General features: G+C 39.1%; 2 protein-coding genes across 3 annotated transcripts in view; both read left to right on the top strand.

Annotated features, from left to right (window-relative positions):
* The first annotated feature begins 136 nt into the window (after positions 1-136).
* Positions 137-8,379, top strand: fkbp8 (FKBP prolyl isomerase 8). 2 transcript variants are annotated; one of them, XM_079669376.1, is made up of 9 exons: positions 137-291; positions 1,347-1,615; positions 1,827-1,996; positions 2,118-2,206; positions 2,603-2,823; positions 3,132-3,304; positions 3,388-3,465; positions 6,527-6,679; positions 6,933-8,379. In XM_079669376.1, exons 2-9 carry the CDS (start codon positions 1,357-1,359, stop codon positions 7,017-7,019), a joined length of 1,230 nt encoding a protein of 409 aa, XP_079525502.1. In that variant the 5' UTR covers positions 137-291; positions 1,347-1,356; the 3' UTR covers positions 7,020-8,379. The 2 variants fall into 2 exon arrangements, with proteins under 2 accessions (XP_079525502.1, XP_079525503.1); XM_079669377.1 differs by lacking the exon at positions 137-291 and adding an exon at positions 298-617.
* A 759-nt stretch (positions 8,380-9,138) lies between these two features.
* The window catches only part of ell (elongation factor RNA polymerase II), a 38,701-nt gene continuing 21,875 nt past the window's right edge, over positions 9,139-25,964 (top strand). Inside the window, exons 1-2 of the mRNA XM_079688935.1 lie at positions 9,139-9,330; positions 22,484-22,528. Of these exons, the coding sequence (XP_079545061.1) occupies positions 9,196-9,330; positions 22,484-22,528 (180 nt within the window). The 5' untranslated portion in view covers positions 9,139-9,195. The remainder of the gene's footprint in view (positions 9,331-22,483; positions 22,529-25,964) is intronic.

The following is a 25,964-nucleotide window of genomic DNA, read 5'->3' as shown; positions in this document are numbered from 1 at the left end:
AGGTTTTTTTTATTGAAAACTATCTACAGTCGTTGGAAAGCCCAACCATGAGGTCAAACATTAATATGCATGAAAAGGTCCAATAGAAGTCCACGAGCTCAAGGTTAACAGGAAGCAGATTGTTGGGATGAGCTAGAGACCGCAGCGAAGTCAGTTTGAGGTTGAAGCCTAGCAACACATAGGGGTCACGTTGATCTCGCTTTGCCCAACAGCAAGCTAACTTCATCAGTGTAACCTGGAGGGGAGATTGTACAGGACCAAAACAAGCCTCTGCACAGATAGTGCTTGAAGGTAAAGTGCCGTTTCTATTGTTAAACGTGGTTATCAAATATGTCGCTCTGAATGACTCGCCCTATCTGAAGTCGAAGTAGGCACTGGTTTATTGCAAGATGAGATAAAAATAGTCCCTTAATATCTACTACTTACATCAGCTAGCGAGATTACAGCTAATGCTAGTTTGCTATTGTCAACTTCCTCGGCTAACGCCTGTTAGCATGCTGCTAGCCTCTTGAGGAGCCGTTGTATAACTTGACAGAAACTTCTGGAAAACGTTGGCTTAGCTTGGCTTCTATATATCAAACAATAACAAAATTCTGCCGTTGAAAAACTGTTAACAGGTGAGTTGTAATGTTTTAGCTAGTTGATAACAATACGCAACTAAGTGCTACATTGTTTGAGATGGCAGTCGTTTTGATTTTAAATGCTGTGATAGCTCTGTTAGAAGCTCACTGATGTATTAATATAGACAGAGGTGAAAGAAGTTCTCTGATTATTTACTAGAGTAAAAGTAGCAATACTACACGTAAAGTCCTGCATTCAAAAGTATTAGCATCAAAATATGCTTTGAGTACCAAAAGCATTAATTATTTTAAAAGGCACATAAACAACATAATAATTGTATTAAAAAGTATTGCTGCCTTAATGTGAGCATCACTGTAATGCTGTACCTCGGAAAGATTGGGTTATTTAGAATAGATTACTCTATTGGCTATTGTTTAGCTCAACCTATAATAATATATGATGATGGATGTGTCGATTCAGATTTTGTATTAATGACCTCAATTTGCAAATAACTAGTAACTAAATATCTAAAATAATTGTTGTGGAATAAATATTACAACATTTTCCAACAAATTGTAGTGGAGTAAATGTATAAAATGGCAAAATGTGAAAATACTGAAGTAAAGTACAAGTACAACTTTTTACTTATAAGTACATTACTTGATTCAATGTAATTAGTAACATTAGACCACTGATGATAGAAGCGTTACATCTTTGGGAAACACTGCAGCCATGAAGTCAATGAAGTTGCATTCTTCCCAAGTTGTTTTCCTTTTTTCTCATAGTATTCTTCAAATGACGGAAATAGAGGAAAGCATGGACTCCTCTGATAGCCATGACAGTGTGACATCAGGGAAGAAGAGCGGACGAACCTCGTTGCTGGACAGCGGGGAGGACTTTGAGGTTTTAAATGAAGAAGATATTGACGATGAGCCCCCTCCTCTGGAAGATGCTGGGGGTGGGAAGGGGAAAAACACAGATGAGTCTGAGAGGACTAATGCAGACACAGATTCTGACCCTCCAGGTCCAGTGGAAGAATGGCTGGATGTATTAGGTAGGTGACAAAAGCCCCATGAGTAACAGGTTAGATTATAGCTGAACATATTCCTCTAGTAGTTGTTTAACTTGGTTTACCATTTAATATTGATGAGCAGCTCACCTCAGCAAGAGCGGTAGTCGTTGCGATTGTCTTTAACAAGGCTAAAGACTCCCTGCAGAGTGATCAATGCTGTAAACAAAATAAATATGACTTTGTTTGTCCCCAGGTAATGACCAGCTGAAGAAAAAGGTCCTGGAGGAAGGAAAAGGGCGAGACAGTCGCCCACAGAAAGGACAGAATGTCAAGATTAATCTCAAAACATGTTTAAGCGATGGGACACTTGTAGAGGAGCAGTCTGACCTCTCTTTTACTCTTGGAGATGGAGATGTCATCCAGGTAAAATGGACCATACTTTTCAAATGGACTGATTTCACAGAGTCACAAAAGGTTTGACATAGTTTGCTTTATATTACTGACCTCAGTTAGTTTTTCTTACTCAATGAAATTGTTCTTTCAGGCTCTGGATCTCACAGTCATGCTCATGGAAATGGGAGAGAAGGCCCTCGTCCAGGCCAATGCAAAATATGCATATGGTGAACGGGGGAGGTATGGACGTGCTTTAAAGTAACACTGCTAAAGGCTGTTTAAACTGCAGTTTTCATGCAAACCAACAAAACATGTATGTATTGTATGCCCCTTGTAGCACGTTGGGATTGCTTATAGTAATGAAAGGTGCTTTACATATATTCAACGAATTTCCACCATTAACAATATCTGTTACAAAAAGACAAGACAATGGTACTCAATAGGCTCTATATACATTAAACGTTGCTTTTCCTCGACCTGTTAAAATCTATCACTGCTTGTTATTTCCTACTGAAGCTTCTATTAAAAGACCAATTCCCTGTCTGCTTGCTCTCCAAGCTCTAACAATTCCTTGTGTCTCATCTAGAGATTGATGCCACTTAATTTCTGAATTTGACTGTTTCCTTATCTTTTCAGTCTTGAACCCGAGGTTCCCCCCAATGAAGAATTGTCTCTCGAAGTGGAACTGCTGGAAGCTTCTGATGCCCCGGACCTGGAGCTGCTGCCCCCTGCAGAAAAAACTGCCTTGGCCATTCATAAGAGAGAGAGAGGCAATGTTCATTACCAGCGTGGGGACTATGCTTTCGCTGTGAATTCATACAGCATTGCCTTGACCATAACAGAGTCTAGTTCTAAAGGTGAGAGAGTGGGGAGTTTGGGTTTAGGTGAAACATTTTCTGTCACCTAGCATTGGGATAAGGAGGCGACTAACAGGTGGGGGAACTGAAAGAGTTGATGCTTACTCGTGCATTTTTCGAAGTTTTTGAATCCCCCCCCCTCAAAAAAAGAAGGGCTGTGTGTAGAAAAAAACAATACCGACCACCTTAGACGGTGATAGGCAGGGAATATATATAACTATTCTTCATTAACTTTTATAATGCATTGATTATCTTGATACTTTATAACAATTATTTTAAAACTCTTTGTGTATTTTTTTTTGCTGCAGTTGACATTACTCCGGAGGAGGAGAGTGAGCTGATGGATGTAAGAGTGAAGTGTTTAAACAACATGGCTGCCTCTCAGCTGAAACTGGACCACTATGATGCAGCACTTAAATCTTGTGTCTCAGCACTGGAACACCAGCCAGACAACATAAAAGCACTTTTCCGCATGGGCAAGGTAAACATCACGCTTTTTCTTTCACTGTCATTACAAGTTGGATGTTTTTCTTGAACTTTGTGTTGTTGCTTTTTTTTATCAAGGTACTAGCCTTACAAGGGGAATACGCAGAAGCCATTCAAACTCTGAGGAAGGCACTGAAGTTGGAACCAAGCAACAAGGTACTATTGGGCTTTTCACATACTATTTTGGTAAATCAAACATTTCAGTATGGAGAATTTGCAGTTATTCTCTATCACCAGTAGATGGTGCCATTGGCTAATCATCAAATCTCTTAGTTTGTTGTGCAAGGTCAGGTGAACTGCTGACTCATCATTTCAGGGGATCTGTTTTCATGTTGTTGCTGTAAATAGGTCTGCCCTGCACCCAGCCATATCTAATACCTAGCTACTGTTCCTGCTGCTGCTGCTATTACAGTCGGGTGTATGCGGTACTTTGGCCAAACAAGGCCGTTTGACAGAACTGAGCTCAGTGCGTGGGCTTTTTGGATTCGTTTTGAGCTGCAGCAGCATGGTACTCGTGCCCAGAATCCCCCACTTGAGTCCTACACCAATCTGTCAAACAACACATGGCGTGGCCACCACTTAAGCTTTTCATCCAGCACACGTAGTGTAAATATAATGTACTAATACATTTTGCAATAATGCATCCTAGGTACACTGAACAAAAATATAAAAAACGCAACACTTTTGTTTTTGCTCCCATTTTTCATGAGATGAACTCAAAGATCTAAAACATTTTCTAAATACACAAAATAACCATTTCTCTCAAATATTGTTCACAAATCTGAAAAAATCTGTGATAGTGACCACTTCTCCTTTGCCGAGATAATCCATCCCACCTCACAGGTGTGGCATATCAAGATGCTGATTAGATAGCATGATTATTGCACAGGTGTGCCTTAGGCTGGCCACAATAAAAGGCCACTCTGAAACGTGCAGTTTTGCTTTATTGGGGGGGTCTGAAAACCAGTCAGTATCTGGTGTGAGGGTTAGGGTTAGGGTTAGGGTAATGTTGTGAATCGAGTGGCCTGTGTTCATCGTCCATAACATACGCCTGCCCATACCATAACCCCACCACCACCATGGGCCACTCGATTCACAACATTACCCTAACCCTAACCCTAATCCTAACCCTCACACCAGATACTGACTGGTTTTCAGACCCCCCCAATAAAGCAAAACTGCACGTTTCAGAGCCTTTTATTGTGGCCAGCCTAAGGCACACCTGTGCAATAACCATGCTGTCTAATCAGCATCTTGATATGCCACACCTGTGAGGTGGGATGGATTATCTCCGCAAAGGAGAAGTGCTCACTATCACAGATTTTTTCAGATTTGTGAACAATATTTGAGAGAAATGGTTATTTTGTGTATGTAGAAAATGTTTTAGATCTTTGAGTTCATCTCATGAAAAATGGGAGCAAAAACAAAAGTGTTGCATTTATATTTTTGTTCAGTGTAGATTGTAGTTTTGCCTGTGTGGAGGCAATAAAAAGATGCATGTCATTTTTTCCACTTTCTGGCTGTTGTGTCAATGCCTTTTTATATATACAGTGTATGGTCAATGCATAGCTGTAAATGTTGTGTATGTGAGATGGCTCTGTGTCAACACACTTTTAGACCTATAAGATTAGCTGTTTAGCCGTCCAAATGGACTTGCATCTAAGTGCTATAATAATGAAAGCTCTCCCTTAATAACCTTGTATTCCAACAGCAAGAACAGTGGGTGTGCTTCAGGGACAATGCCAGAACTCTCCCATTATAATCAATGAGGCGGTCTCAAACTGAAGCAGTGACAGGAGTGACAGAAAGACACTCCATCTCTCTTCTCCAAGCTTTGAGCAACATGCTGTCTGAATTTGTTACTCTGGTGTCGGCTGTTTATACCCTCAAACTCAAATTTAATGAGAAAATGTATTTGTCTGGGGTTAGTTTACTTTTTGACATGACACGCAGGCTTAACAGTTCCAGTTTAGACAGCCTCAGATGCTGCTAGGACAGGATGTTATCTTTTTTTACCCTATTTTGTCCTTGGGAGTCAGTGTTCTGTCATTTTTGTAATTTTGGTGGTTAGCTTATGCACAATAGTGGTGCCAACTGTTCAAACACTTTCCTGAAGAAAGGGGAACAATGAATTGGATCCTTATCAAAATGACAATGTGTAATAGTTCATATCAAAGTTGCTGGGGGCACACTATTTGTAAAAGGCATGTACAGTATATGTGTCAAAGTACGGTGTTAAGTATCGTGGTTCTGCAGAAATGTCTACAAATCATACAATCTGTTCTGTACAGACAGAAATAGATCTCTGTGTGGTACAGGTCCTCCCAAGATATCACAACATGATCACTTTAATATGTTCTTTAAAGAATATGACGGATAAATCCTCAGGGCAGGGTTTAGACATTCACATCGATTACACATATCTATAAAGGTAGACCTTTCTTAAATACCACTTTAGTGAACATTGCTGTAAACTCAACGCTATAGGGCCCCATCACTGGGGGGCATTTTACAAAGCATAAACATTTACATTGTTTCTTAAAACATTGGTTTGCTTAGTCACTCACCAGCTTTAAGAGCGAAGGGACTCAGATCGGCGACAACGTTGGAACAAATTGAACCCATATACTGGAATACTTTGTACATGTCGTGTCAATGGCAGGCTATGTTTGTGATTTCTTGTAAGAACAAATAATTTCCCAGCATTTATTTATACAAGTGTTTAATCGATGCTTCATCCATCAACGCTTCATCCATATCTTGAAAAGCTTTCCTGATATGTCATTTGTAAAGCTTTCCAGAACGCTTCTGTTTGTTGATGTAAGTGTATTGTTATTTCACATATTTCCATTAACAAATACATCATACCTAGGTTGTTTTACAGCAGCAGGACTTTGTTCCTTTTATGTCGGGATAGCTAGTTTGGTAGAGTAAAGCAAGGTTTCGAGTTGAGGTTTTTTATTTTACCTGTAGGTATGCAGTAAAAGTACAAGGTATCCATCATGAAACGGGTTTAAAACAACACAGTCAACAGACACATTTTTAAGAAGTACCCTGTGTACAAACAAACAAACAAATGAATATGAAAGCATTGCACCCACAGCACCTGAGCAATGCTGCTACAACCTGTTCATCCGAGTGATTGCTGTTTTTATGTTGCTTTGTTTTACACCTGAGGATGTCGATCTGAAGCCTTTGTCTTGTCTCTTCTGTTCAGACAATCCATGCTGAGCTCTCCAAGCTGGTGAAGAAGAACTCGGAGCAGAGAGGAGCCGAGCAGGCGCTGTATAAGAAGATGCTGGGTAACCCCGCTAGCAGCAGCAGCAGCAGCAGCAGCAGCTCACAGAAACACCGGGCCAAGTCTTCATGGGTGAGAGTCATTGCTGGGGAAACAAATCTGTTCAAGTGTTTAAGTGCAAATAGCTCTCTATCATCATATGAGGCTCATGCGTTTCAATTGGTGCTTTTGAATTGATGTATGTAATTATCAAGGGAGCCTTTGTGCAATAACAAGTTAAGTATAAAAATGTTAGGTCAAATTCCTATTTTACTTTAGATTTTGACTTTTGACAATTCTTAACATTCTTTCTCTAGTCTTATTTTATTTTCTGCTACTTCCCTAGGGTCTCAGCTGGAAATGGCTCTTCGGTGCCACTGCCGTAGCCCTTGGCGGTGTGGCGTTATCCGTCGTCATAGCTGCTAGAAACTGAACCAAGTCTGTGCTGAGTCTGACCAATGTGAGCCTCAACACAGAAGCACATCTCGCAGCCTTCTGATCTTTGGTCGAGGGGGGGGAGGAAATGTCTGTTGGTTGGTCAGATTCCTCTCCACTGTCATTTGTTTCTCTGCTATGTTTGAGAACGAGTTGAAAATTAATAAAACGTCAATATTTACATATGGAAACTTTCTAAATGTGTAGGTTTATGCATAAACACGCTGCCAGACACTGCTTTCTTTTGCTACCATTGTTTATGTTCTTGGTGGTAGGAAATTGCTGAATGATCATCAAAGCGTAAGATACTTTACCATAGATTAAGATAGGAGCCATTTAATCATGTTTTCCCATTAAGGAATAGCTATTGTGATATATTCCTTTTTGTTATGCTATAGTTTAAAACGCCAGATTGTTTAGGTAAATTCATATTTACTATCCAAGAGAGAATATGTGATTTCACTTTGATTTTAATTATGGTACAATGTTTAATCTTGACTGATGTTCATGCAGATGTTATATTAGAGGTCCACACAATGGCAATCTTTCTGACTTGTATGCTAGCTCTTGAACACACTCTACAGACTCTATTTATATGTTAAGTGATCAGAAAATAGAACGCACCGGTCCTGTAATGCAACACAACAGCACACACATTTTTTGTTGACTGATGCCAAAGTTTTTTTTGTGTTTAATCAATCTTTGTGTTTTGATCTGAACATTGAATCTATCTAAGAAAAAAACCATGAATGCAGTAAAACAAAATACAACAAACTGGAGCCCTAGAACGTACCAAGGAATTAAAATATTGCGTTTCTGACGCTGTCAACAGCAACAAACAGAAACATAAATCCACATCAATGCTCCAGTGTTTCTAAATTCTTGGTCACAGCTTAAATAGATGTTCTGTTATTGAGGTACAGTTTTAACACAGAACAGAGGAGCACATCGTTTCTCTGTGATGTGGCTATGAGTAACGCTAAAGGAGAGTTTATTTATAATGATTCAGTTTCTGTCAATTATACCTCAATTTTTGATGATTAAGACCAAATGTTGAAGGATGACCATTTAAGTACAATGTTGGGTGTTTTTTTGTTATTTCTCTCCTTTGTCCTCTACTTTTTTGCCTGTGAATATTTTTTTATTGTTTTGATTTTGGTGTTTATTCCATTTCTTTTGGTTATTGTTTTCTAACACAAGAGTTGAACTGACACTGATGGATCTGTGGCTTCTTCAGAGTAGATTGCAGGCCTAAAGAGCCAAAAGTTGCATACAAATGAAGTAGTTGTGAAAGTTCCCAGCATTCCCTGTATTTGTTAATTTTATATTCATCACAATAAAATATGTCTGTTATCAAACTACAGCCTCTTTTTTGTGTCATAGGACACTATATGCAGTGAAATCATGACCATGTATGTTGATTTTAACTACATCCTGAACTGATATAATGTAGTATCCATAGTCCACAAGATGCGTGGTGTTTATGCCTCATACAACTGGCAATAGAAGAAATATAAAAGTGAACCAGTTCCAGGTTCCACATCTTTCATTTAAATACGTGTTATATTTACACAGAAACTCAATAATATGTGTTATTAATAAAGACAAGATAACAAACATTCAGCATTTACCTTCCTCCTATTATTAGATTACGGGTGGACATCCACAAATGTTGTGGATATTCCCAAACTGGAGTTTTTTTCTTGTCTTCTTCAGACATTGCCGTTTCGCTGACGCAATTAGATGACCTATCGTTTCCCACTTCCTATGCATCACTGCTGTGAAATGCCCATTCTTAAAAGCTGTATAAAAAAATGTATATTTGTTGTCATCCATAAAAAACTATAACATATAATTAGAAAATACAATGCTAGTATATATTTAAATGGTTTTCTCCAAATTAGTTTTACATGTAGGCTATACAAGACAATTATTATTAGTACAACATTTGTTTAGGCCCATTCATTTTGCATACATGTCATATCATGTATTCAGAAGTGTAAATGTAGTTGATATTACACATGTGACTATATAGGGCTTCATTACTGCTTGGTGACTTCATCATCATCATCATCGGGGATCAGTCACTGAATATTCATTAGAAAAGCAACGGGAGTTCTCGCTTTACGACAGTACGAGTGCGTCCGTGCGCATGGTGGTGAACGGTAGCAAAGATGGCGGCGCTGAAGGAGGAGCAGTGCTACGGACTGTCCTGTGGAAGAGTGAGCAACGGTAGCAATGTATCCGTCTTTCACGTTAAACTCACTGACAGCGCACTGAAAGCGTTTGAGGGATATCAGGGCAGCAAGGTAAGTCAACATTTTCGTTCACCGTGATGGTTTAAGTGTGTCTTGTCTCGGCTGTGACAGACAGAGTGAGGTCAATAGTCTGCTGCGATACATTACACAGCAGGCTGGTTAAAGCTACATCTAGTCCGGCTTGTTAAGTGTCTTACCCTAGCCGTTAATATGTCTCAACTGCTGGGCCTGGTTGTTAGGATGGTTAGCTTTACCCTGACCGATAGTTGAACACCATACTCGGTCATGTATCAAGCTCAGGCAGTCCTACTCAAAATTGAGCCCTGGTAGTTAAATCGTTGGGGGTGTTTTTCTGTAGTTAGCTCATAAACTGTATATATAGAGTAGCTCAACAATTTTAACTTAGCTTAACAGTGTTGTTCTTATACTTAAGTAAAAGTAGAAGTACCAGAGTGTAGGAGTACTCTATAAGAAGTCCTGTATTCAAAATGTTACCCAAGTAAAAGTACAACATTATTAGCATTAAAATATACTACTGATTATAATTATTTATACATAAAAGTGTTATCAAAGCTGGTAAAGGTGGAGCTAGTTTTATTTACTTTGTATGCTGTGAGGTAGATTGGAAATGTTATTCCAGGTGTAACTAAAGTCTTTTTTAAGCTGTGATTATATTTCACATCGTTAATCAAAACGGCCTCTAGTCCGGCTTCTTAAGTGTCTTACCCTATCCGTTCATATGTCTCAACCTGGTCTCAACTGCTGCTGGGCCTGGTTGTTAGGTTGGTTAGCTTTACCATGACCGATAGTTGAACACCATACTCGGTAATTTATCAAGCTCAGGCAACACTACTCAAAATGTAGCTCTGCTAGTTAAATCATTGGGAGTGTTCAGCTGTCGTTAGCTCAACAGTTTTAACTTGATGTTATTCAGAGGTGGAAGAAGTACTCAGATCTTGTAAAGTACCAGTGTAGGAATACTCTGATATAAGTAAAAGTATTCAAAATGTTACTCAAGTAAAAGTACCAAAGTATTTGCATCAAAATATACTTTAAGTACCAACAATAAAAGTACTCATTATAGAGATTGGCCCATTTTATTAAAATATATATTGGTAACTATATACTGGTGTTGTTGCTAAATTACCTCACCAGAATGTGTATATACATTTCAAGGGAAAACAGAGCAACTGCTGCTGCATGTTAGGTTACAGATGTTTCCAGAATGTTTGTTAAACTGTGTAAAAAAAACTGCCAATCCTAACAAAAACTAGCCGGCAGCTGCCCACACATAATGTTAACAGCTAGTGTTACCGTTGGCAGCGGTGTAAAGTAACTGAGTACATTTACTCAAGTACTCTTACTTAAACAATGCTGCTTTTTAGTTCAGTATTTCAATTGTATGCTGCTTTGTACCCCACTACAATTCAGAGGTGAATGGTGTACTTTTACTCTACTACATTTATTTAATAAGTTTTGCAGATAATGTTGTGAAATATGAACCACTACACTGTAGTAGTTATTCTACTACATTACTGAGTACTTCTTCCACCTCTGACCGGTGGACACGCAATCCCTGTCTTCTCGATTACTACAATTTGTTCGGTTTTTAACTTCAAATATACCATAGCTTTGGATAACAATCAAATGAAAACATAGTGAATAATTTGGAAAAGTACCCAGTTTTCAGACGAAAGATGGCCATCTCCTTTCCCAACCCCCTCACTGCCATTAAAGCTCCATGTTCACTTGACAGCTTTATAAGTGCGTCAATGTTATTTAACAGTGGATTAACACATTTTCTGTTCAGAAGTAGTTTTTCAATGAGAGCTTTGGTCCCTGAAATGGCTCTGCTGCTGCTGCTGCTTCTTGCCTGGCTTCTTGTGTAGAGAGCAATAAGTCTGATGTCGGGCATCTAGTGTTTCAGCTTCTATAAATATTTGACAGGGAAACCCTGGCAGGCCATGAGGAAAGGGCCTTATCCCCAGCTCCTGTGGCTGTTGACAGCAGCACTGTGGCTGATAAGTGAGAGCAATACGATTGTGACAGGTAAACTGGGGACTAGTAGTTTTAGGAAAAGTGTTGGTGTGACAGACGGAAGATATTAGGGAAATTTCTCAACTCTTAAATTGTCATGGTAGCATTGTAGCCACGTTAGGCAAATATCTGAATCCACAGGGCCTTCTTTCTTTAGAGATGTAGTCTGTTCTCATCTTTTGAACATTATTGCAAGAAAGAACCTTTGTAACTTATGTTTTTGCTAAACTGTGTTCAGCTATTGACTTATCAAATCAAAAGAGGCAAATGTTTTGGTCCAATACGTAAAGCATGCAACCCGGGATACCTGTGTCAAACTTGCATTGCTGATGTTTAAGGGTAACTATTCAAACGTAGCCTTGATTATAACATCTGCCCCTGCACAAACTGGACTTTTCTTGTGTAAATTAGCTACGAGCCAACATGGAAAGCATACAGTCGAGATCATTTTTCCACAGCTTATTATTAATAGTGATTCGGATTAATTTAACAGACATGACTGTACAGGTGAGATTTTCTCAAGCATCTTGGACCCTATGGAGTTTATATTGGCAGGGCTTTCCTTAAGGAGTAGAGTGCTGCCCATATTTGTAGCACCATTGTTCTACCCACAGTCGTGTTCGATACACACATGTTCCATTTTATGTTGATAATATCTATCACGCACATATTCAGGAACACAGCCTAAATAGTAAATCACTCCACTGGGAATTGTATTCCCGCAGTTAACGTGTACATTAATGACGAAAGAGGCAAGTTGGAATCATGTTTTAAAGTTTAGACAATTGCCTCTTGTACAGACTTGCAGTTTCACAAACTCTGAATTGCTTATTTTATCACCTTTCCCTACCATTTGAGTTAAAACCCTTACTCACAGTTGCAGAGAAGATCTAGGCTATTGAGTAATCAAATGTCTGCATGGTATAGCTGTGGGTGCTTTGATTTTTCAAGGAGTTTCATAGCACTAGGGTGATGCAAACATGTGTTACACCATTTTGGGACGTTACACCTTGGCTGCCACACATGATTTGTTTGATTAGGTCTATTGAAGTAAGATGTATCCAGTTAAACAAACATATTGGGGATACATGAATGATGATACAGTGTACTCTTCTTCTATCAGACACATATGAGGACCACACACACCGGCACATGAAGGCTGTTGGCAGCTTCTGTCGCAGCTTACTCACTGGATCATCCCACGATCACAGATGATGAGCATACACCAAACCACTCGTGTGATGCAGTGTAATCATGCCCAGGTGCTCTGCATGTGTATATGCTACAATAAATGACTACATAAACAGAAATGTCGTCATATTTAAAAGAGGCATATTGAAATTCAAACAGGAGATTTACAACCAACAATACGAACACGTAGCAGTGCAAATGTGAGAAACTTTACTCTGTTACTTTACCATATCGAATATAGCTTCACGGTTATAACCAAAAGGTACATCGTGTTTACTTTGATCTATACTGAGATCATTGTTTATTCATCACAATTATTAATTGATTTGAGTGACTAAACAAAGTACTGGTTTAACATGTTTTGCCACATTCCTGCTAATATGCAAATTAGTGCTGCACGATATTCCGATTTCCTGGAAATGTACTCCTAAAAATACATCCTAAATCCTGTAGGCTACGTTTTAAAGTGAAATGCCTCAACTTGGTGCACTTTGACAGCAAACTAAAGAAGGCAGAAAAACCATCTTGTTAACATCTGTTTGCTCTATTAAACAGTGTTGAATATCAAAACATTGGTTGTTCATGTATGGTGGTGGTGATGACCTGGCAGAAAGAAAAGTAAAAACCGAAAGCCACCTTCACCGGGCCATTTCCAAGACGACTTGCTATATCCAGTTGCGGCAAACATGTAGGCATTGGAGAAAAGTGGAACTGGCTGTAAGTGAGGAAGAACTTGATTTGATATGCCTCAGTTTTCTATAAGTGGTGCACACAATTTACACCTCAATATTGCACGAGATCGTGTCAGTTGTAGGAAGCCGGAAATGGGGAACGTGATTAATATTCAATTTAATTTTGCAGCCTTAAGTTCAGATCAGCTTCAGGTCTCCTGTGCTTTGAGAAATAGCGTGTTGCTCTAACATAGAAAAAAATAACCACTGTAAGGGTTGAAATGTCATTCCTTATTAAAATTAGGGGTTGACTCTTAGCTTTTATTGCTGTCAGTGTTGCTCTGGTATCTTTTTAAGGGGAGCTGTGCCCCCTCTGGCGCTTCCTCATAATTCAGACACTGGCTGGCATCCAAAAGCAGCTGTGTGCCGGGAACTCGGTAAAGGAAGAGGAAGAGAGCTACAGAACGACACACGCCTTTTCAATGTAAAAGTTGTGGTGATGCCAAGGATTTAATTAGACTGAGATTGTAATGTTTACGACCCGAATGTAGCTATTGTGTGACTGGAAAATGTGTGAACTCTGGCGGGCCCCTGCTTTTTAAAAGGAAGCTTAAATCCAGTCTGGCATATGGCATAATATCTTTAAAAGAAATGTAGACTTAAGCTAACAACACAAAAGGATAAAGCTGGAAAAGTTGAACTCTTACTCATGTCATTGTTACTTCCCCTACATTGTTAAAGAACAAGATGCTAAGCTAACAAAATGCTGACTCTTAACCCAGATGTAAAGCTTTTTCAGTCAAATAATCCAATATTCAATATTATTGTACTAGTAGTTGATACAAAATTCTGTGAATGTTTCTTATTGTGTTTCTGTAAGTAACTTGTGCAACAACAGTCATCAAGTCGCAATACTTCCTGTTTGAGACGTGACTGTCAGCTGTTTCCTCTGTTGGTGCGTCTGAGGACAGAGAGAACTAGAGCTCCTGCTGTGGGACTGGCAGTCCAGAGACTCACATGTTCTTGTTTCTTTTTTTACCGGCTGTGACATAAGCAAGGAAATGAGTAATGCTACTTGAGCGTCATGAAGCTGAAGGTTATGGAGAGTACAGATAAAACGTTTATAATGAAGTCGCTGTAGGACAAAGCTTCTTTTTTTTTTTAAACGGTTGAATTCATTTTTTCTTAGAATTATCAAAATGCAAAGCCCACAGAATGAAAACTTAAGCAATTAACCAAAGTGTAAAATGAACATAGGCAAGTCATGAAGTGACAATAAATGATGTGTGCTGGCACAGCCGTGTTACAGTGAGAGATGAGTAGTGCCATTTGAATGTTAACATTTTGTTGGCTTATGTCACGCCTTGTGTTTTGTGTTTATGTAATAGATCAGGGATTATAAACTGGGAGTATGAGGTTTTACATTCTTAAGGACATGCATCACAGTAGTGACCTTAAGGTTGGCAATTTATGCGGTGTGTTGAGCTTAGATTGTAAGGCCCATTATGATGTTTCCTTTAGCCAGTACTTTTGAACAATAACCTGTTAAAGTAAATGTCTGAGGATTTGGTAAAAGACGATATACCTGTCAAATGATGGCAGTGGATACCAGAATTAAATCTTGTTTTATTTCCCGAAAGTGTTCTCAGGAAACCCATTGTGTTTATTTGAAATGGGTTGTTTGTCTTTGAACTACATCTCTACAGGTGGGGGTTTCCTCAGTACTGTTAGATGAGTTTATCACACTAACCACAGAAACGGGGTCTGATTGCAATATGATAATGGATTCTCTCGTTTACTCAGCTTGCACTTTGGTTTCTTTTCCAGGTAAATCTTTCATTACTGGACTTTGTCTGTTTTCCTAGATTTAACGTTGACACCCTCTCCATAATCAATAAGCCCTCCAAATTATAAATGACAGTATACATTTTTTTAAAGAGTCGGATGCAAGAGCTTTTTGTCCACATGGAGATCAATCCTCAGTAATTAGCTGTGTTGACAGGCTACATTCATCACTGTGGAGGTCAATTTACACCCAGTCAGTTTTGTTCATGTGCTTGGCTGCACTCTATAGCTCCTATCTCGGCCCCTATAGAAATAGTATGGGAAGTAATGGAGACTGGTTGGTTTTATTTTGCTTGATGCCGTTCAGACTGTGCCAGTGCTACGGTTATTTAAGGCATGCTGACCCCTCACTTTCAACAGACCACGTGACACTGCATGAGATGACCATAACCACTAAGGCCAAATATGACTCTAAATGTCATGGTGTTATTCTGCCCTGTGACAAGGATGCCACAAGTGACCATGTCAACCTGGTGTCACTGCACTCGGGACAGACAACATGACTTGCTGTGTCTTTTCCAATAGGTCAGTCATTGCCGTGTTCGGTCTTTGGTCCAGCAACATGCGTTGTGCTGGTTGTATTTGACCAGTAATGGAGCACTGTGATGCTTGAAAATAGGTGTGTCAAATAATTAAATTTTGACTAGAGCCAGAGGAAGAAAATTCAAGCACACATAAGAATTATCTGCGTATTGCCTTTACAGCTTTGGAGGATGTTGTATCTCTCAGTAGAGGAGTAATTCAATTGAGTATAAGCACAGATTTAATTCCTGAAACTTGACCGCATCAATTCATAAAACTTGAACTCGGCCAAGCCATGAAGGATATCTCCTAAGTCAATGAGGCCTCTCCTCTTTTGAAAATACTTTTTTTAAGTAAGGAGATTTCTCTTTTTATCTCTCCATGCGCTCTCTCCTTGTGAATTGTCTCTTGGAGTCCACATGTTTATCTTTCTTAGTGCTGTCAGACAGTTCATTTGTCATGATAATCTCACTAAGAAACTGCCATGTCAAGACTACGGGACAACATACCAAAGGCCTATCAATGACAGATCTATATATATCAACCCGAAGTTGAATAATTTAGTAGGAGAGCGTGATAAAAGCATATCAAATTGTACAAGAAAAGGTCCAGCTGCACTGAAATATTCAGGTAGCAGTACTAAGGTAATGAGCCAGAGACACCATTGACTCGCTGTGAATGTCCCGTCGTTACCTGCAGTCAGTGCTAACCCCAGTAGTATAAAAGGCATCATACGTGCTTGGCTTTTATGCACGTCTTTACCGTAAAAATCAATGTACTTAAAACAGCTTTACGTTAGATCCTTTCAATTAACCAGCTTTTACAAAATGCTTTGGATCTGTTCAGAGTACAGTTGATTGATTTTTATTTTGTAATGGAAGGAAATAAGTCTCCAAAAAATAGTTTTTTCCAGTCGTTTAAATGTGAAGCTGTCATAAAAATTGTGAAGTGCGCTTTTTTTAATGTAGTTTATTTGTTTATAACAACTTTATTGATATGTTCCAATACGTGCAAGTATCACTGCGAGGGGTTATGTGGCACATCATATTCTGTCAAAACTCAATCTTTTGATTGGCAGTTTAGTGGTGTGTTAAACTAGGGATGTTGCAGATATAAAAAAACAATACCTCAGATCCAAGTCTATGCTAACGGGACCTTGGTAGCACATTGGTCAATACACAGGGAATATCACTAATATTGGTTTTGAAAACAAAATGTCTAGTGTCCCTAGTTTTGCGCAAACAAAATGTCTTACTAGACAAAGCGTGAAAACACTGACCTCCTGACATTGTTTATCCGAAATGACAGGGAACAAGTTTACACAGCCTCATTCATGCCAAACTTTTGTCAGTGACATTCATTTTTTTATGTTGATCCACAATGTGGGCCCCATCGCACAAGTTTAAATCTTCATAAATCGTCCTTATGATGTAGGTTTTTCAGCATTTTTCTTTTACACGTTTATAATGCAAAATCAGTTTTATGTGTTCATAGTTCACTTTAGTTTTCTGAGAGGCTCTTTTTTTGTGATAAAGCTGTTAGTGTTTTACCTAGCAGTGAAGAGCCAGTTACAGTATGTACAGCAATAAGAACATACAATATAGCGTGTTTCAAAAACATACCCGACAATAGGGCTGCTCGATTATGGCGAAAGTCATAATCACAATTATTAAAAACGATTATCCATTTACTTTGAAAATATCAATTTATTGGAGAAAAAAATGTGAACAGTATGTTTTGAACAGTTGATTACCCTGAACTTTAAGTATAATTAAACTGAAAAGCCAATTAAAAAAATAAATAATAATTGTTTTATTTCAATTACTTTGTTTTCGTAATCGTTGCAGGCCATAATCATAATTGCGATTAAAAATACGATTAATTGAGCAGCCCTACCCGACAATCATCATTCAAACACACTAGTAAACTTGTACAGCTAGTTTTACACACAGGAGATACCCAGCTATGATTCATGCAAACTGTGTATTGAGAGCGGGGACACCAGTACCATTTCAGACTTGCCCAGTGCTTTTTCCACCTCTGAAATCCTAGACAGGCGGAACATCTCATCAGTGTGACAGTGAGGCAACTAAACACCTGACAATTTGGGTGCCACATTCATACCCATGGGGATTTAGATGTGGCTATTCCTGTGTGCATATACTACAAAACATAGAAATCCTTTAAGGAGTGCAACCTGATGGAGTAGAAAATAACACATGTATAAGGATATGGTTTTTATAAATCTGTATCAAGAGGCTGGGGATTGTTCATGAGTTTTGCCACATTTCTTGTAAGCTTGTATGTTTTTCATTTTTAAAAGTGAATTTTTACCCTGCTAAAACGTATCCTTTGTTGTTGAATAGTATTATTAATGAGTCAGCTTGTTTTCAGTAAGGCTTCATTAAGGTTAACTGACAAATCTCTAACTTACTATAGGCTTGTTTTTCTTTCAAAATACCAAAGTCTGTTTGCCAACAGGACTCAAGTAATTGTTTTAAAGAGTATACTAGAACATGTTTGGCAAAACAAATCTGAGCATGTCAAGGACTTGACAAAAAGGGACTAAACTTAATCTACTGTGGGACATTGTGGAACATTGTGTATCACTAATAATGGACTTCTCTGGTGAGATTAGCCGCTTTCACACAAAGTACTTTGCCGTACTTAGTGCCCAGCACTTAGTGCCAGCACTTAGTACCCCCATGGAACTAAGTACAGATCGCGTTCACACCGGAATAAGTTCCCTGTGGGAAGCCGCTGACGTCACTTCTTTTTCTTCTGCTTTGGGTTTACTGGCAGGTCACAAACCACTTCACGGCGTATACTGCCACCCGAAGTCCCCGGCCGGAAGTCCCCGGAGTTAGGGACTGGCTTCAGTAGAAGCTGCTGGGACTCCCAGCAGCTTCTACTGAAGCCTTCCGAGTAAATCGCCAGAACGCCGACACCTCCTCATCACTCCACCGCTCCCATGTTTTGTGTTGCCATAAGTTATTCTCTCTCCGTTGGTGCGCGGGGCTAATGCTAATAATGCTAATGCCAGCAAATACAATGGCGGCTTCACAAAACTTTTCAGAGTTGTACGAGGCGTGGTTTGCAATTCACACAGCCAATCGAAATCGGTACTTTCTCTCCCCAGGATAGTACCACCTCTCTAGCAGGCACTAAAAATGGGGGTAAAAGTTCTCGGAACTAAGTCATGTTTTTGGTGTGAACGCAAAATTCCAGGCACTAACGGAAAAGTATGGGTAAAAGTACTCTGGTGTGAATGCGCCTATTGCTTTGCCAGTTCAAAGGTCAATATTTAACTTCTACATTTTAGAAACTTGACTTTTTCATAACTGGAAGATCCCTGGAGTGCATTGGTGTAAAGTTAGATGTACAATGTGGTGGTTGTTTGTGTGGCTAATGTTGGGCCATGAAATAATGTACGTGTTACAATGTGAATACTAATACGTTGTAGATTCTAGTGTTGAATAGTTAAAAGCTTAACTCCAGGCTGAAGAAATAGTTGAGATCCATGCTGCTTAGATTCTTTTTATAAACATTTGATTTGTCAATACTGCAAATAAAGATAATAGGAAACAAATAAACAACATTGTCATCAGTTCAGTTTTATCGCAGGCTGCTGGGCGGAGAGTCCATGCCATGTCCAGCTGACCCTCATGCTGTTTCTGGTTGGCAGTGTGTGTGTGAACATCCATAGCCTTGTCATCGATCCATGGTCAGGACCTGCACTCTGTCCCTTAGGTTAGCTCTGTGGAACATTCTGGGCTCAGGTCCCAGAGAATAGTGACATGTCAGCAGCCCATTCAAATGAACAGGCTGAGGGTAGCACTATATTAGCAGTGCTGGGATGGGGGATGGGGAGGGCTAAAACTGGTGCTGTGTCAAACATTGCAGGGGTAGACCAGGGAGCGTGGCTCCATGAAAGGGCTGGTGTTCCTCCATAGGCTCTGAGCTCGGGACACAGTGAAACAATATAATACTGTTGGTAAGATAGATGAAACGGCAGCTTTCTTCTTTAAGGTTGTATTTCTTTATGCCAAGAGGGGAAATTGCAATGTGAATTACTGTCCCAGAGTACACTGTGTCCTCAAACCAAAATCATGACATTGACAATATGGTGATATGAAGTCATGTCTGGTGTTAGTGCTCAATTCTGATGTATTGCTCAAACAAATGTTGTTGTTATGATCTTAACATTGTTATTTAAAATCTCGACTATATCAGATTGTCAGATCAGATGGTCACGGTTCGTTACTGATGCACAAAGAACAGTTACAAACATCACAGGCAACACAACGTCGTACGAAACAAAAAAACATGCAGGATACTGAAGTCAGCTTTCACAAATTGATGTATGAGTCGATGTACTGTGGAAACTAGGGATGGGAACGATTAATCGAGTTGATTAAAATGAGTGGCCAGCCTAAGCAACAATAAGCGCTGCTTGGCAACCGTGTGTGGCGGCAAAGTACATAGACATTTTGACAGGAGAGATTTAGCTTTGCCGGTATTCAACATATTTTACCAGTCATAGTCCGGTAATTATTTACGCTCTAAGAAGAGTCCTAGACATGGCGTCAAAAAGGAGTAATATGTGGAAATATTTCGACCATGTTAGTGAATGCGGTGTAGAGTGCAAACTATGCCAAATTAAACTTATATACATAGGCTACTATACCTTGCTATACCCGCAACCTCCGTTCCAGCTGAGAGGGTCTTCTCTACAGCTGGCCTGATAGTGAATCGCCTCCACACATGAAAGCTGTAGGCCTATAGCTGTCAAACTGTGATCACCAGTTCAATACATTTGACAAATTCGACTTGGTTTCTATACTTATTTGAACATGTATTTATTTCTTTATTTCCAAAAGTTATTGAAAACATTTTTTGGGAAAATAAAATTATTGTTTTTAAAAAAAAAATAGGATATGTACATTTACGTTAAACCATTTTTTGGGGGGGTCGAATATACATTTTCTTTCAAATTCCCATCCCTAGTGGAAACCAGCACATCTGTGAGCTAATGTTAAGGAGAACATGTCCTGTTGCAGTGGAGCTACCTCTGTTAGAAGTGTGTGTGGATTTGGTGATTTCTTGGCTACGTTTGGGGACCATGAATGTCTATGTAAATGATCATAAGCCATCCAATAGTGCTATCGGTTTGGTCACAACACTGTAGTTGTAAGCAGTGACCATTTGCTACCAATCGAAACTTTCACTTATTGCAGGGGTGAGTGAAGGGAAGTGGCTACTACTTCAGATTACGTTAAGAGTTTCTCAGAATCTAGCGTTTCTAGCTAAACTGTTAGGCTGTAAATAGACTTTGTGATGGTTTGGGTAGACTTTGCATACATCCACATCTCAGAAAGGTTTGGTACATGATCATAAAGCTAAGAGTCAAAGCTCCTGATAAATAGCCATATTTGTTCGATTTCAAGAGTCTAGCCAGCCCATATTTGGAGCCCAGGGGTTGGTTGGTTGTAAATACTGATACTTTTTAAGTGGAAAAGTGTGCTTTATACATTTCAGGACAGAAGGTCACCAGTCTTTGTATGCATGCTCCAAATCTTTGGATCAGTCAGGATTTATACAAAGCGCGTTGTGTCTTTAACGGGCTTGACCTCCCTTAAACTTTATGCTCTCTCACTTAATCAACTGTGATTCACTAAACCAAGGAAGAAAAGTAAAATACCTTCCTCTTTTTAATATTCAGGTTTATTTCCTCGTGTCCTCTTATACTTTGCAATCTGTTTTAATGTTGGTAGCATTTTCTAATTTAATGTTTCCAAACAAATGATATTCAACACCGAGTTACAAATCCTTAAATCAGCTTCTGTTGTCACAAACACTTCTGAATATACAGATTAGGTCAACTTTTCAAAAACACATTGTTTTGTCTCAATGTGTTCTGTGTGTACAGTCTCAGCACATTAGCGTAGCAACAAGGTTAGCCTTATTTAATTTTTTTTATTCCGTGAATTGCTCGATTTCTTTGTAGAATTGATCTTAAGGAAATGAAAGTGCTGAGTGCCTCTGATTTAATTGAACACACACACACACACACACACACACACACACACACGGAGAAACTGAAACCAAATGTGGAGTTATAAGAAAAGTTCTGATAAATCCATAGCATGGGGTATCCCCCTGGACGGTGGGTTTGATAGTGAAACAGCAAAGAAAAAACCCTGATCAACCCTTCCTCTTCTGCATTTCCAAAACAGACCTATCTTACAGAAGTGTATTATATTAAATATGCCATCTTAATTTGCACACTTGACTATCATAAATATATAAAGTGTCTTTGTATATTTGTCATAGATGTAAGTCAATTTTATCCGTTTAAAAAAAAAAAATGTTGAATAGAAGATACAAACTTAACTTGGATTTTTATGAATAATTATTATTATTTGATAATGATGAGCAAAAACTTGACACGCCTTATACTCGGTACTGAAATCGGGCTGTATTCGTCTTCATGATGCGAGTTATGCTAATGCTGATTGAAATTGCAATAGCAAAGCTTTGAATAGAATCATATTAAAGTTGTGGTTTCTCTGTGGCTAAGATCTCCATTAAACAAATGGTTTGGTGTTAAACTTGTTTTATGTTGGAGCTACATTCAGCTACCTATTCTTCGTTACCCTAGTTGGAAATAAAGAAACAGGAAATGATTGCATTTATCTCACAACTATTTATGAACTGATATTGCAGTGCTTGCCACAAGCCTATTGCAATGCTTTGCCTTTTATACATTATTTTCATCCTGTTGTCTTTTTAACTCGTAAACTTCTCATATACAAATAATTTGTAAGCTGTTTATTGTTTGAACCTCAACCTACAGTAAAAGATGGATTCTCATTGTGAATTCTTTAATTGTGGTTATTTGAAAATGATCTAACAATGCTGTTCTTGTTCTTTTATAGGTCCTCTCATCACGACCATTGATCAGATTTAATGGAAACCAAGGGGTAAGAATACTTTTTTTTTTTCTCTCGCTCTCTCCTTCCAGGGTGTCTGCGGGGTCTTAAAAAGTATTACAAGTTGATAAATCAATTTAGCGAAAATTAAGGCTATTAAAAAGTATTAAACTGCATTTTCCAAGGTATTACATTTTGTAGCTTGTTTTCAATAAGTATATAAATGGTCCAAAGAGGTTGTATTCTACAGTCTGCCTGAATGTAATCATTGCGTAGGTGTGTAGTGTGATTCTGTGTAGTTTATTTATGGCATCCCGTTGGATTTGACGTCATCTGAACATCGCACGCTCACTGCTTGATAGCGTGCGAAGATCCGTTTACGCCGGTTGTTAAACAACATCGTTATGGGGAAAATCAAGTTTGCATCTCTTGGGAACAATGCCTAAATTAAATACTACTTTCTAATGGTTTATTTTTCTAATAAACCTTGCATTGGGTTGGTCACACACTTCATTCTCTTGTGCTTTGTTCTATCTGAATTATGATAAGGAGTTATCACAAGCTGTTTAGTTATGCTATCTTACAATCAATACTGTATATAGTAAAGTGTGTCGCCAATGTAAACGGTTAGAATTCGAAGTGGCGATGAGGTCTTAAAATGTATGGAAAGGCTCTTTAAGAAGGTCTTAAAATGTATGGAAAGGGTCTTAAAAAAGGTCTTAAAATGTATTAAATTTAACTTCAGGATTCCTGCCATTTTGCAATTTCCTCCCATTCAATGCAAACTGTTTTTTTTGGTTCGTAGAGATAAGGTTAAATACATAAAGTATTTTTCTTTTATTCATACGGGCAATATTTTAGTTGGCCAGATGGATTTCAAATTACAGGTGTCTGAGCCAGAAATGAATTTAGATTTAACATGACCTGCCTCACAGAAATTCCGAACTTTCAGAAGAGCATTTTGAAGTTCAAACTCCAACAGGCGTCTTTACGAACGGGCACGTGATCATGCCAACATGGGTATCATTTTCAAGCTAGCTATTTCCTCCACCAACATGACACTTCAGTGCCATGTCTTTAAAGTGTCGGCCTTCAAGAGCAGTAGGAAAGCTGCTAGCAAAGCTGCTTCGGATTGAATGATGTTCTTTTTGCCATATGTGTCATGTGCAGTGTCAACAGAACTTTTTATAAGGCACTATTTCTCAGCCTCTCTTGGCACAAGATTTGTTTTATTTTGCTTTGGTTCCTAAATGTACAAAACGTCAAGTGGGCCTTTTTTTGCATGGCAGGCAAAATACTCCCAAACCTATTTTTTAATACACGAGTTCTCACTTGTTAGGTCCCACTGTGTTAAGTGCCTCCGATGTATTATATAAAGCTAAAGGAAGGTTTGTTTGAGTTCTTCGTTAAAAAATGTTTAACAGATGATGATAATGATCTTTATCTTTATGCGTTAATCTCTTTGAGAGTTCTTTAGGATCCAGTATAATGGTATTTGGGACTTTTCATATCTTGGAAATCAAATTGGATCAAAGGCTCTTTTGATAATTAGAGAGGTTGGCTCTTTTGGTGGCTGTCAATAATTGTGCTATCACCAATATTAAAGGTCCCATGTCATGCTTTTCTGGTTATTACCCGCCCCCTTGTGTGTTATGTAGCTTTTTATCTATGTAAACGGTCTGCAGTCACAAACCCTCAAAATACACCCTGTAGCGAGTAAAACTCTAACACAGAAAAGACCGGTCTACGCTGCCCCAGAACGCCTCGTTGGAGATTTTTCTTTTCCCATTTGTTTCTTCCGGGAACCAAGTGACGTAACGACGACCCAATGGACCAATCAGCGGAGCCGCTACATGTACGTCCGCGGAGCCGATACGTAGCACATTGTAACTGATGTTATGCTGTAATGGTGGTGGACTCATCAGAACAGTGGGCGAGCTGACCAATCAGAGCACAGTGGGCTCATAGGGAGGGGTGGGGCAGGAGCTCCAACAAGCCGTGTAGGACAGAGAGTGAATACACATACTATACACAGATGCTGTATGAGAAACCAATGTGAGTTTGGAAAATTGCACAATGTAAATCTATTCTAGTAGACCTCAACAATGGAATTATGATCAGTAGAAATGGCCATGTCATGGGACCTTTAACATGACAAGTGATAAAGCGGATTTAGCTAGAGCACACTAAAAGCGCGGGGCTGCTATTATTCACTACTGCAGCAAAAGTAGAGTTACATCTGCCTGCCACTGCCTCTTTGCTGTAATAGGGGCAAGTCAATAAATGCACATGGTATTCGTAGGAACTAAACAAGTTGCAGTAAAATAGATTGAGGATCCTTATTTCCCACAATGGAAGAAACTGCCTCCTTTTCTGCAACTGGATTCTGGTTGTTTTATGAGAATGACAAATCTCACATGAGGGCCAGTACTCTCTATATGAGCAATTGTCTACTCAAAGACAATAAACATCCACATGCTCGTAAGCATTCTCTGCTTAATAAACGTATTCCTGCACAAGCAAAAGGCAGCACTAGCATGTGTTAGCCTGCCCAGACTGACTTACGGCCCGTCGACACAGCGGCGTGCGTTGAAAGCTTCACCATTCACTTTGAATGGGGTGACGTCACTTTTCGCCGAACTGCATTGTGGGAAGCGACGCGGAGCTTTGTTGGCGTGGCTCGCTGCAAAAGTTTAGCAATGTTCAACTTTTGAAGCCTCAGCAGAAGCGTCAGCCAATCGAATCATATGCCAGTACAAGCTCTAGCCAATCAAACCGCTGCTTGTGTGTCACGGGCGGGAGAGTCATGTGATTGGTTGTTGGTCGAGTTTCAGACACGCCCGCCTGCAAGCTTCAACGCACGCCGCTGTGTGGACGGGCCGTTACTGTGTGTGAACTTCTATGCTCTCATTATTCAGCTAAGTTGACCTCCACAAATATTGTTCATTTAGTGACATCCTTTTATATCCAAAGATTATTTTTGCGGTTCATCTTTGTACAAAACATTGTTATGAGCGGCTGTTTGTAGGCATTACTGGTCACAATGCGTCCAATTGCAGGATTTCTAGCAGCTCTATCCTATGTTTTGACATAAATCCTACTCTTCTCTTCCGACAGATTCACTTTCAACCTTACTGCCTACTCTGCATCCTGTGAAGGGGTTGACACTATAGGTTATCAAAGGTCATCAAATATGCTGTAAAATGATTAGCACCATATCCCGACATGCAGGTTGGATGTCTGTCCTTGGGGTAGACGTTTGATAAATGATTAACTTTTGTTTTACCTGTTACACTAGTCAGCATCTAAACTTCTGCACATTTCTCAATTTTTTTGAGTTGTTTACTCTAAAATGCTTCATGGTGAAACATTAGATTTGCCACATCCTCAGATCTCAGGAATGACAATTTTATTATTGGCTAAAAGACCAGAAACACTTAGATGAGAGACTCTGCACTTTCTTCTTTAAAAAAAAAAATGTTTTTCA

This window comes from Notothenia rossii (genome assembly GCF_949606895.1).
Source record: "Notothenia rossii genome assembly, chromosome: 1".
Taxonomy (NCBI): domain Eukaryota; kingdom Metazoa; phylum Chordata; class Actinopteri; order Perciformes; family Nototheniidae; genus Notothenia; species Notothenia rossii.
This window is presented reverse-complemented; position numbering and strand designations above follow the sequence as displayed.

Bases quoted from the DNA above. Each gene is read 5' to 3' on its own strand.
- fkbp8 (XM_079669376.1), top strand. From the start codon at position 1,357: ATGACGGAAATAGAGGAAAGCATGGACTCCTCTGATAGCCATGACAGT. The intron at 3,305-3,387 runs GTAAACATCACG...TTTTTTATCAAG, and splicing joins CACTTTTCCGCATGGGCAAG to GTACTAGCCTTACAAGGGGA. The intron at 6,680-6,932 runs GTGAGAGTCATT...CTACTTCCCTAG, and splicing joins ACCGGGCCAAGTCTTCATGG to GGTCTCAGCTGGAAATGGCT.